The sequence below is a fragment of the Cryptomeria japonica genome, chromosome 8 (assembly GCF_030272615.1).
Source record: "Cryptomeria japonica chromosome 8, Sugi_1.0, whole genome shotgun sequence".
Classification (NCBI taxonomy): domain Eukaryota; kingdom Viridiplantae; phylum Streptophyta; class Pinopsida; order Cupressales; family Cupressaceae; genus Cryptomeria; species Cryptomeria japonica.
In genome coordinates this window covers 702,654,089-702,667,611 of record NC_081412.1, presented here as the reverse complement: position 1 = coordinate 702,667,611, position 13,523 = coordinate 702,654,089, and the positions used below count along the sequence as shown (strand labels likewise).

Below are 13,523 nucleotides of genomic sequence, written 5' to 3'. Positions count from 1 at the left end.
CAAGAAAGCAAGCATATGATTTCCTTACTCAATTTGTCCATACATATGATAGGACAACATGGCTCGTATTCAGAATCCAGTATTTGGAGGGAGTTTGGGAAGAATTCTGGCCTATTCAAGAGAAGACTATTCCACGCCTCAAGGCTTTGAAGAAGATTCCTAATTCCACCTTGGTCAGCGAGAACATTGTGCACAGTGGAGACATATACGATTTCCATGGCTGATAATGTTCATTAGCCGTGAAGAAATCAACTTATGAGAAGGCTTAGTCGAGTTGTGTGGAGATGGAAGGATTGATTCAGGACATTCAGTTGAAGATCCTTGCCTCGATTGAGGAATTATTGGGTGTTGATGTTAGTGATGCTAGTGGTTTACACTTAGCCGAATTAAGAGACAAGATGAAATATATGTATTTTTGCCAGTTGGACTCTTTGAAGAAGAGTTAGATAGACGACTTGGTCTCTTTGTTGATTCACGTTCATAGTTCGTAGAAGCTCGTGCCAGATTGGGAGAACACTTTGGATGCTTGCTCGGATTCACTGGACGTGATTGATTTACAACAGGATACCTTGCCTAGCATTTCCATGGAGGAGTTAGATTCAAGTATTGGCTAGATTCTTGGAGTATGCTAGGAGAGAGAGAAATGCAGGGAGGAATCTTCTTGAAGATTCCCTGTTTGATGACTAGGTATCTTTTCATTGGGCCATATGTTGGTGGCGCCATTTTTGATGTGAACCCTAATTAGGGAAATTCTAGGGTATTGTTGGCATGATCTCAACCGTTGATCTTGGATCAATCTTGGCCCTCCATTTTGTAAGAGACTCTATATATGCCTCCTTGTCTCTCATTTGTAAGAGAGTTTTTATAGAATTGTTGGTATATGTTGCAGCTATATAAATCATAATCATTGTTCAATTGTTGGTGATTTTGCTCTTCAAGTGTTGTATTTGCATTCATGGTTTTCAATTCCTCTAAGTTAGATTAGAATATATTTTCATGTATGTTAGATTGAGTGGAAGATTTGTTGAATTTGTTTGTGTGGAATCCTTAATCCATACCACTAGCCTCTTGCCACTGGTGAGTGCGCTTTGTGGTCAACTGGAAATTTGAGTAAGCTTAACTTCAACTATTACGCGTCTGTTGACAAGCATCAACTTGGATGGTGTCTACGTTTGATGGTGATAGCTTGGAAATCTTGAAGTATACCTTAGACGATTGCACTAAGCTTGTGTCAATACTTGTTTGTGAGACCTTGCCTAGTTTGATTCCACTAGATTTGTTCATCATTTCCTACATTCCTAGGCTTAGAATAGATTTCCTGAACCTTATTCCTTTTGTCCATTTTTTAGTAAGAATTAAATTCAGAGCCATATTGATAAATCTTAAGTTGTCAGCACACCTATTCCGCATCATTCATGATAATCCAAACATTTGCGTAAGTCCCTAAGTGAACACAACAATTCACATTGACCATTGAGTTACCCACTCGTCAAGACCTGACATGTAGAAGCCTTGGAATCATTTTAGTTGATCTCATTCTTAGCATGTGAGGTGATTTTGTTCAAGAGAGGGTCAATTACCTTGGTATTTTATTCTGAAATGTTATGTGCATAAAAAACACATCAACAGGACCCAAGAGATCACTATGAACTAGATGCAATTTAGTACATGCCCTCCAAGATTGACCATGAGGAAAGGGTTCCCTATGCATTTTACCACTCATACAACCATTGCAAACAATTTGAGAAGGAAAAATAGTAGGCAATTCATCAACCATATTTTCTTTTTGTATCAATGAAATATAATCACAATTGAGATGGCCAAGTCTTTCATGCTATATAGTAAAATCAATAGTAGTAAGCAAGGAATACTTTGTAGGAGTAAATTCATAGAACTTGAATAAGTTATCAGTATCCATTTTAGCAGTAGCAATAACATGATTAGTTTTTGGAGCAATGATATAACACATGCCCCTATAAAAGTTAATCTTATAATCTTGACAAAGTCTAGCAACTGAAAGCAAATTTGGTTTTAATTCAGGAACATAAAGAACATCATGTAATTTCCCATTAGGGACATTCACATCAAAAATTTTAATAATTAAATTTTTTTTATTAAGAAATATTATTTTCAATTTTTTTAATAACAAATTTAAATTTAAAAAAAAACTCAAATTTTAATTAAACAAACTTATATTAAAAAAACTTTAAATCTTTATAATAACAAAATAATTTTTTTTTATATTAATAACTTTATTTAAAACTTTAAATATTATTAAAAAAAATAAAAATAAAATGAACTCAACGAAACTTTAGTTTTAAATAAACTTTTATAAAACTAAACTAAACTTTTAAAGGAAACTAAACTTTTTAAAGATTAAAACTTTTACATTAAATAATAATAAACTTTACTTAATTTTAAAGAGCTAAACTATTATTTCAAAAAAGTTAACTAGCCTTATTACATGTAAGACAAAGAAACCTTAGAATTTTAAAGTTAAATTTTTAAACCTTATGATATACGAGAGAAGGATTTATCCTTTGACTTTTTCTGAATTAAGTTAAATGAAACGTAGTAAAGCCAAAGATAAATAAAACGTTAGAACAAATCAATACATAAATTATGATACAAAACTATATGTTACGACAGAGATAAACCAAAATAAACAGAGTTTGGTGCTGAGATACTGTGCAAGGAGGGACGTTACGACAAAGATTTGGTGCTAAGATGTTGTGCAGGGAGGGACGATAAGCAGAAAAAACAAACAAATTACCAACTCAAATGTAGGTAAAATGGTTTCAGAAGTGTGCAAGGAGAGCACAGGAAAAGATTTGAAGATAAGAGGAATCGTATATTAGAGTAGAGCAAACTAAGATTTAGGAATTAATCAAAGCAAGCTTTAGATACAAGCTGCGAAAGATTTATCATATGTACAGACAAAGATAGATATGTAACCCAGATGATTGAGTTAGTCTTTTGTAAGCGAAACAAAACTTTAATTAAAATTATTTTAAACAGATTTAATCAGAGAGGAACTAAAATAGTTCTTTGAATCTGCAAACAGAAATAGTTAGAAAATATATAAATCAATATTAACCTGCAAGCAAATCAGAGAGCAGCTGAATAATGGAAAATGTTTTGGCGGCAAGCCTTCCAAAACCACAACTTTTAACCCAAAAGAAGAAACTTTGGTGGCAAGCCTTCCAAAGCTTTTTTTTTTTTTTAAAACTAGAATTTAAGAAGATTAAACCTGCATGCAAACTTGTTAACAAGTTTGAAAAAAACAAAAAAAAAATTAAAACTAAAACTAAAACTTGCACAATAGAAAATATTAGAGAAAGAACTTCTCCTTTTCAAGAATGCCTCCAAGAAGGTGAACTCCACAGAATGGTAACCTTCATCAATCTCAACTTGAAACAAGGATTAGAAACCTGCTCTGATACCATGAAAGGAAATACAAGAGCAAGGAAAGAAAAACAAAATCCAATTAAGTTTATTGATGAAGTAAATGTTACCAAGAGAAATGCAAAAACCTTGTAGTAATCACCCAAATGTGAAGGAGGCACAAGAACTTTCGAAAGGGGAAAAGTAAAGAAAAACCCCTTGTGTTATTATGAATGAGGCAATGCCTAAAATGAGAGAGAGAGGGGGAGCAAGAATCTCTTTACAATAATGTCATTAAGAAGAAATGAGAGAGGAGACATCTCTTAAATAGAGATGAGGAGAGGAGTTACAAAGTAACTCTCAAATCTATGAATGCCACCATTCATAAAATGTGTGTGCCATGTGTCCACATCATCTTATGGAGGAAATTTAAAATTCCTTAATAAAGAAAAATAAAAGAAATGACTTGTTCTCACACATGAACTAGAGGACAAATTACATGTAGGGATTCCAAAGGAATATCCCAAATTAAATACAAATAAACCTAAGCCAAGTAAAGATTAAATATTCTAACAGTTCTACTAGAGGCTATAAAAGGAGGCTGAGGAGATGAAAGGAATTGGTTCCGAAGATTGATAATTTCTCTTTTTGAGATTTGTGCTTGTGGCCAAATTCCTACCAGCAGGACAATAACCCCAATGAAAATCTGGATGGCAGAAGTTGAGGACGAAAACCCCAATGGAAATAAGGAAGGCAGAAGTTGAGGATGAAAACCTTCTGCCTTCATTAGAGCAGTTCCATCCAAGGATCGACAGTGAATTGAAGAATTTGAAATGGGGATGAAAACCCTCATTTTGCCATTAGTGATTCCATTCAAGGATCACCTTTGGTGTTGAATGTAATTAATTGCAGGTTCAATGTTTGAGAAGTTTATCCAGGTACATTTAATGGTTCAAGGATAACAGATTTTTGAAGAAAATAATGTTACATCAGAAAAGATTGTGTGTTTATTTGTTGGGTTCGCTTCAAGGGAATCGCAAGCCCTTCTTTTTACTCAATAGACCATGTAGAGGTCAACACCACTATTTGTTATTGGCCAGATTTAAGGCGTTGTGGGAGGTTAAATGAGGTTGGAAATAGCAGAGTTCTCCCTATATTAACCGTTCGAACCCTCATGCAGATATTCACAACTTGAAATTACAGATTTTTGCAATTATTAATTTGAGAAATCGTCATCTTGGGAGCCTGCTGTGAAGGAATGGAGGTGTTTTTTTGTTTGCTTCCACGAGGGAAAAATGTTTGCAGGTCATGTTGAAGTTGCGACCCTCTTAATTACAGGATTTTGCTCCAAACAGTTCATATCCTATACCATTATGAACACTTAAACATGGGTGCGAGTCTGCAATAAGGAGGTGTGAGGAATATGGACAGGAGTTGAGGTCAGAATCTTGGGTAGTCTTCATTATTGTTGGATATTAGATGCCATAAATGAGTTGCAGCTGTCTAGCAGGAAGGTGGTGGTTTGGGAGCAGCAAACAACAATCTTTTTTCTGAGCTCAAACAGCATACACAAGGAACATGGAAGGTTAAACACTTGGCAAACACAAGCAGGTGTCAACCAACTCTGAGGAGTATGTGGTCAATAGAGATTAGTCTCAGTAGTGCAACTTATATGCTACATCAGATCTACGTGCAATCCCTGTGGGTATTCATTCTTCTAATAATATTTTGCATATAGATATTGATGTAAAATGTATTTGCTACTGCTTGTAGTGAATATAATGAGAATCAAAATGTAATATTCCTATCCAATTGCTATTTATGTGAAGTAAGAAGTGGCATAATTGTGATTCTCAAACTGCATACTGTTAAATCATTCTTCTTGATAAGTGTTTGACAAATTACTGCAAGCTGTAGCCAAAATTGCAAGATAAAATTCTAGGAAATTTTTGTAGGGGTTCTTACAAAAGATATATTTGCAGGGATGCATCAAAGATATGTCATTAACCAATTGAGATCAGATCTTTGAGTTTTTAATTGGTAAATATTTAGTACATTTAACTTCCTGAAATCTTCTGGTGTAAGTCTGTTTTGGGAGCATATATTTCTGCCATCTGCAGATGCAGTTTCAAACAGCAAGTTGCCAATTTATAATTATTATTCTCTCGTTTTCTCTCTCTCTGATATTACACTTCTTGTGCATGAAGTCAGTGTAATTATAATGACTGTTAATAACTTAATAACAAATCTTACATTTAATTCCTAACTTCAATTTCCTTTATAGTGATGCTCCAGAGCTAGTTGGACTGCTTTCAGAATTCCAGGATGGACTTGATCAGCTAAGAAATGTTCAGCCTCTGCTACAGAAGGTAAAATTTAATAATGTTAGAAAATTTTGTACTTACTGATATAATTGGGAGCAGAAATCCAGAATGCCTCTTTTACATTGTCTAATCTGGCTTTTGTGATATTCTTATGAGGTATAGATAAAAGCGAACAAAAATGCAACTAAGGAAGGCTTGAATTATCTGGAGGTGAAACAACTTGTGCTCCTGTGTTACTGCCAGTCAATAGTTTTCTACTTGCTTTTAAAAGCAGAAGGCCATTCTGTTCGAGATCATCCTGTGATTGCCCGGCTTGTTGAGATGCGCAACATATTGGATAAGGTTTGACAGAAGTGTTAATTGTTTTTTTTTGTAATCAATGACTTTTGACTGGGGTTGTTAGATCCTATGGCTACTTCCTACTTAATTATTTGTGCAAAGTCAAACTAAGAATTTTCAATCAGATGTTTATTTTGGCAATGGAAAAAGCTTGTAGTTGTGTTTGAAAATCTCTTTGATTCTAAAATGGTTTTTCTCCAAACAGATTCGGCCAATTGATACTATGTTGGGGAACCAGATAGAAAGATTTCTTGAGGAAGATAACAGTGTTTTAGTTGAGAGTGCTACAACAAATGCTGTTATGAACTCAGTTTTGGTTGATGGTGTTTTGCCAGACATGAAAACAGTTTCTTCTGGAGTGAAGTCTAGTACAGATGAAACTATTCAGGTAGGCTCCCTATACTATTACTGTCATGTTGTTAATGTAGGGGATTTCTTCTCCATATTATTTACTTGAGAAACTTTGAATTTAAGGTGCAGGTTTATGAAGATAAGAGTGAATTATTAAATGGTCCAACAACGACGGAAAATAACATGAAGATCACAAGTAATGACAATAAAGAGGTATGCCCGAAGGACCTTTGTTATTACAAATTTAAATGATCAACACCATTCCTTCATTGCAGGGTGTATATTATTTTGAGATCTATGATTAACCACATACTTCAAATATTCAGGCAAAGGAAACATTTGCAGCTGAAAGTAAAGAAATGCTTAAAGAAAGAGCAAAGCTTGAAGCTTACATGAAGCAATTGAAGGATGGACTTAGTAAAGTTCTTCCAAAACATGGAAAAAAGAATCACAAACATCTTAAGCGTTCAAGAAATGGGTAGGACTACATACATGCGTGATATTTGACTGATTAAGTTATCATTTCTGTATATGTAGATGGGTGGGTCATATGATCTGCCTTCTAAGATCTTGCAAGACTGATAGCTCGTGATTTATCTTGCACTTCATCTTCTTCTTGTGCAGGCTTCTTGATACATTGGAAGACTTTGATGATGATGTTGCTGATTTGACCACAAGAAAAGAAGATAAGTCAAATCTTGATAGTCTGCAGCAGCCTAGGAAGCTTTCTCAGCTGGTTGCAGAAGCTGGCAGGACTAAAAAGCCAAAGGTAATGTTTCTCTTAGAGCAATTTGCGTTTGGCACAAAATTCCTTCTCTTGGTACGGATTTTATGTTGTGAGTATTCCTCTTGTTTGGTTCTTTCTATGCTGCTCAGATTTGCCAGTGGCCCTTTTTGCAATTATTTAGTGAGATTTGACACCAAGCTTGATTTTTTAAGGACCAATTACAGACAATAAGAGTAAATTGTAATGTTCCCTTTTGGGAGGATCCTAGATCTTGCCCTAAAATCACAAATTCAATTAAGATAAGAAATGCAAGATAGTTAGGGATCATATATGTCATTACCAATAAAACGCCTTTATCAAGATAAATCTGGTTGAGATCCTGCAACCATATTAGATAATATTTGAAATATAATTTATAAGACCAATTATTTCTATTAGGGTTAGCATTCACACATGAGTATAGCTATGTGTAATCGTCATAATTCATTAGATAAATCATTTCACATCTATATTCATCACAATAGGTTTGAATGCAGAGCATGATAGGTTGGCCTGAAGCAATCCTCACACTAAGCCCAAGAGTGGATATATCATCCCCCTTGGCCCCAAGTGGCAGGCACATTGGACATCCATCATGGGGTGGACTACCTAGTGGGATGCTTGTCTCTGCCCTCTCTATTGATGTCACCACATCTATATTCATTTTTAATATTCAATCACAATAGGGTTTGAATGAGGGAGCATGATAGATAAACCAACTAAGATTACTACAATGAAAAGTAGGATCTGGCTGTAAACTGTCCAAGATCTTCAGTAATACTGTAATCTGTCCACTTTGAAATATAATCTAATAATAAATAATAATAATTAAAAAAATACAAAAGAATTAAAAAAAATTAAATTAAAATATAATTAAATATAATTAAATTTGATTTAATTTTTTGACATTTGAGACTTGAGGAGGCAAATCCATAACCATCTGCCCATCCCGTCGGTCCACAATAGATAAAGTCTGATCCCCCTTCTCTTTGTCTTCCTTTAATGCCACTCCCTGAGGCTTAGCACTAGAGGATAATTCAACTGGAATACCCTTCTCTTGGACCAAGTCATCCGGAACATCAAACTTGTTAAATAATGCATCATTCTGTCTATCCATCCAAGTTCTCTTCTATCCCCTGCCCTTATTGTGACTCTTTACAAGAGTAAATCCCTCCTTATTAGCATTCCCATCAGACAAGGGGCCTTCCCCACGTCCTCCCTAGGAGAAGAGTGAGGAGGGCCAGAAGCTGTCGAGGTAGATGCCTTATTTCTAGAGCATCTTCGCTGCAAATGGCCATACTCATGACAAATTCTACATCTGAATCACAAAGTCTTGTAATCTAGCTGTTGGATCCAAGAAGAGGATCGCAAACAAATTTCCAAAGAGTCTAGTAATGGGTTATTTAAATCAACTTCTACACAAATTCGCGCATAAGAAATTACCTTGCAATTCCTAGTTTGCGAAGCTGAACCTACAGGTTCTCTAAGAAGCAGCGAGATTGAATGAAGGATGTCGTCCCTCCAAAACTCTAGTGAAAGCCTCGACAACCGTATCCACATAGGTACCCTTGGGAGCTCCTCAGCCGAATTGAAGCCAACATGCCAAGGTTTGATAAATAGCCCCACTTGATTAAAGAAATAAGGGCCCCTTTCAAAAGCCCTATTCCTATCCATTATGCAAGAGAAAATTACCAGAAAATAATTATTGGCTGCCAACAAAATCTCCATGTCTCCTTCAGGATTCCAAACATGGCGTGCCTTAGATTTGAAGACAGGCAAGGAAAGATGAAGACCCATAAACTTGCATATGAGGGCATGATTGCACCAATATGAAACATCGTCCGAGACTTGTTCAGGTGGAATAACCAGAATAGGGGCATTCTTGACACCTCTCCAAACAACCATTCACCTTCTTGATTCAAAGAGCACCTTTTGATGAATAAACCCCATCCTCACTTTGAGAATCGCATAAATGCTCCTTGGCATTGTCATGCGAAGAAGACGGATTTGCCATCTCAAAATCCTCAAAAAGATCCTGATTTGGGGATACACCTTGATTCTCCATTAAAAAAACTCAAAAACAAACCCCATGGGCACCATGCAAAACACCACCCCCAACTCTTAAACCCATGCCAAACCCACAACCACTAGCCAAGAAGCCCAACTAAGGGCACAATACACACCTATCTTGAATGGAGATGCAAGACAACCCCAAGATACCCGTCGATGTGTTTTTTATGACAGCGTCTAACACAAAATAAAGTTGCCCAATGGTCACTTTACTCTCTCTTGATCAAAGTATGATTATATGCTAAGATTGCAGTAAGTATGATTATATGCTAAGATTGCAGTAAGTTTAGACAATCGACTCCAAGGTTCCGATTATGCAATAGACGCGGCTCAGTTGGCTGATGTGATTTGCCGGTAATGCAAGGGGACTTACGCACACATGAAGAAGATTAGACAATTCATAACTTTCAATGAATCCAATTCATGAATGATTTGTCAATGTCAAGCTCTTTTTTAGGATTTTGGGTTTAAATATGCAGAAAATAAAAGGGAAGGGTTTAAGAAATCTATGCTAACTCTAAGAACAAGGAGACAATGATTGCTGGAGTGAAACCAACTGCACTTTGCTTCGCCAATGTGGTACAATTGCACAAAGACGGTGCTACTTCAAAGGTTGTGTAGGAGTTTTTCATACCACCAATGAACACCATCATAGAACAATGTTCACCCGATGAACGAAGTTAAGTTTCCACATATAAAAGGCTCAGACTAACCTTATAAAGTTAATAACAATCAGCTACTAACAAAAGGTATGAGCAAGGGCTTCACTGCAAACAATCTCATCAAATCCCCATTCATCTAACAACTGAAAGCAAATCTACTCTAGGTGAAGAGAGCAAGACCATGCAAGTTGCAAAACAGAACAAGTATACACCATCAAATTGAACAATGTATTAAGTTACAACTTCAACAACTTATTGCAACAATCTCAAAAAGCAATCTCTCCTCCTTACAAATGAAGGGGTCACCCCCTTATATAGGCTTCCAGCCTTGATTACATGCAAAACCCTAATTAGGGTTTGTCCTAAAAGATTCCTCACACAAGGTGGGAATATTCATTAAATGCCCATTATACCTATATACAATTAATTTCAGCCTATTACAATTGGTATCCAAAATGCATTAAATGCGCTACTTTTCACTAAATTTGCCCAACATGCGTTGAATATCCTTCTATGCAAAAATCGCCCCATCATGCTATAAATGCTCCATCATCTCCACATGCGACAACTGCATGCAAAAGGAATCTGCCATAATGCCTTAAATGTGACGGCTGCATGTAAAAGATGCTCCATTAATCAACATGCGTTGACCTGGCTGACACTTGGTCAAAGTATTCCAGCAATAAATATGCCACTATGTCGTTCGGTTAGAAGATCCTCGTCCAGAAATAGACAACCATTATCTCGCTCATTAATGGCATAAGCGATGAATTTGGCGACGACAACCTCCAATTCTCCTACGGAGACACTTGGCACACTTTCTTTTATAAACTCCATCAAAGTAATTTCTTCTACACTCTTGGAAATGCTGCAATGGAGCTTGAGTCGGATGAGAATCCATCTCCTATAGCTATATTTGCTGATGAGCAGGGTGAGATTACCTTCCGATTTAGAGGATCAGTTAATGGGCAGCGTTGTGTTGCTTTGCTTGACACTGGAGCCACGCTCAATTTCATTGATGATGGATTTGTGGCACGATGCAGATTCCAGACGGAGGATTCCAAAGGATTTTGAGTTAGAGTTGCAGATGGATATACCCTCATGTGCACCAAACGAATATGTGGTCACACTTTGCAGCTGAATGATTATGAGCTACACGCTGATTTTTATGTGGTCAACATGGGAGTAGCAGATGTAGTTTTGGGAATGAAATGGCTCCAAGACATAGAAGAATTTACCCTCAATGTGCCTAAGTTGGAGATGAAATTCAAATCAAATAACAAGGATTATGTATTGAGGAGAATTGTGGATGGCAGCTTGCACTCTATCTCTCTTTGCGGGACGAAGAACGGGAAGAAAGAACAAGTAGATATGCAGGAGGAGCATGAGATGGTGGATAATCCATTGTTTGAGATTGATGCTACTTGGTTGTTGGATAATCCACTCTATGATTTGGATATGGATCATTCTCTTAACAATGATGATTGGGATCCTACTAGTGCATCCGGATTTCATACAGGTCTCATCCAAGGAAATTTAGAAGTGTATATAGTGAGGAGTCTCTACAGCTTCACCTTGGATCCTCATGTTCATGACTTATTTCAGATGCATAGTTTAGGGCCTCATGTGATGGATGATTTATTTGATAGATCACTTTCAGCAGAGATTAGGAGCAAGAAGGGTTAGTCACTTGATCCTCATGATCTTGTGAGACATGATGAGATGATTGAGTTGATTGAGTTGTTAGTACTGGAGTTGTGTGGTGATCATAGGGACATTACACAGATTTACCCATGGGATCCAGGTGGGGAATTGATTGCTTGAGGACAAGCAATTTCAGGAGGGGTGGATTGTAATGTCCCCATTTTTGGAAGAAGAATTGATTAATTAAATTAATTAGTTAAGTTGTCCAAATAATTATTATTTTTCATGGATAGCTTAATTAATTATTTTAATTAATAATATTAAGTTAATTATTTATAAAGTTATCAAATAAATTAAAAATTAAAGATGACTTTATATTTAATTAATTTAATAAAGTGACTAATTAAATATTATTTTGGGTGAAAAAGTATTTAAGGAGATCAAGATGAAGCTTCAAGGCAGATAGGATTTTGATTTTGGTTTTGATTGGGTTTTGTAGTACCGAGAGGTGTCTGCAGACTTGGGTCTTTGGGAATGAAAACTCCCATAGATTGCATAGCTGAGGGAGTGGAAGACCTTCCAAGGGGTTGCAGCTGAGAGTGGAAGATACTCAGTCTTCCATATTGAGCATATTGAATTGCTATATTTCCATGGTGGATGGGGTTTATGATATTTTCAGATTTGTCAGATTGAATCCCATTGTATATCTATTTTTGATTGGAGAGAGAAGTCAATCTTATTGGAGGAGTATTGGGGGTAAATTTGTAAGATTGCCAATCATGTCTCAGGTCTGAACTAAATCGTGTCCCTACCTCCATACCCACGATTTTATTCATTTTCATCATTGCAGCATCGAATCCCATATTTGAAGCCAGCGATATTCTTGGAAATGATAGGCGATTCTTCTTGTGACAATTTGAGGGTGCAACAAGGAGGGATCAGCACCATATCGAGTCTGAAGCAAAAATTGTTGCAGTCAGCATATACCCTCGACTTTGCTCATAGCCCATCCATTTGGCATCGAATCTCATCTACAAGGTCAGTGCCATACTTGTGAAGGAAGGCCGAACATTTTTAGAGAGGAGTTTGAGGCCTAGCAGCTGACATTTTATTTATGATCAGATCTTCTATGGACAGCAGGGGCGATTTTGGAAACACCTCATTTTGACAACAAAGTTGGCTCAACGAACAAGATATTGGTTACTTCTTCATCCCTGCATCAAGGCGTCTTTAACAGGCTCATTGTGGTGTTGTCTTTCAATGAGTATTTGATGATATTTCTGTATGCAATCATGGCTGTCTTGTACTCAGAAAATTATGAGTCAATAATAAGTTGAGCTTGGGACATTGTGTTATCATTGTAAGGACTTATTGAGACCTCCTTTTGAATGAAAGAAAAGAAAATAAGGTTGCATTCATATGTCATGCTTGTCTAAGGACTCATGCCAACTGTTTGTTAAAATGACAGCAAGCTGTTGGTGTATACTAGTGTGTCTAAAGTAGCATAGAACTCTATATTTTTGGTATCAAATGCATCTTTGTGATTGTCCAATTCATAAAGAGTTATTCATTGTCGATTATTCATGAGAAGTAAGTGTTTGAAGACCTCCTTATCCAACTGAAAATTCTGAGACATTCTGTCCGCATAACACGCAAATTTCAGAACAGTATAACACACAGTTTGGACAGTAAAATATTCCTTGTTCTCAGCCATTTTAGTACAGGGGATATTTCAGTATCACAACGGGACTTACGTTGAATTGTCGAATGCTTGAATCGCTGGAACTTAGATCATCTGATTTTGCAATCTTGCGATGCTCTTTTGTCCTAAACTAGATCGAATTGGGAAAAAGGTGGATGAATGATTAGACAAAATCCTACTGGGTGAGGTCTCACCATCAACTTGAACAATTTGACACAAGCTCAGTGCAATATTCTAAGGACATTTCAAAGATGTTCAAATCATTACCATCAAACATTGCT

At 36.3% G+C, this 13,523-nt stretch overlaps 1 protein-coding gene across 6 annotated transcripts in view; it reads left to right on the top strand.

The window, feature by feature from the left end:
- The window catches only part of LOC131064720 (protein THALLO), a 64,854-nt gene that overhangs the window by 23,754 nt on the left and 27,577 nt on the right, over positions 1-13,523 (top strand). For 5 of the 6 annotated variants that reach the window (XM_057998967.2, XM_057998968.2, XM_057998966.2 and 2 more), the window contains 6 exons: positions 5,669-5,753; positions 5,871-6,050; positions 6,253-6,435; positions 6,522-6,611; positions 6,725-6,876; positions 7,023-7,167. In XM_057998967.2, coding sequence (XP_057854950.2) covers positions 5,669-5,753; positions 5,871-6,050; positions 6,253-6,435; positions 6,522-6,611; positions 6,725-6,876; positions 7,023-7,167 — 835 coding nt within the window. The remainder of the gene's footprint in view (positions 1-5,668; positions 5,754-5,870; positions 6,051-6,252; positions 6,436-6,521; positions 6,612-6,724; positions 6,877-7,022; positions 7,168-13,523) is intronic. The other variant, XM_057998969.2, reaches the window with a different exon arrangement.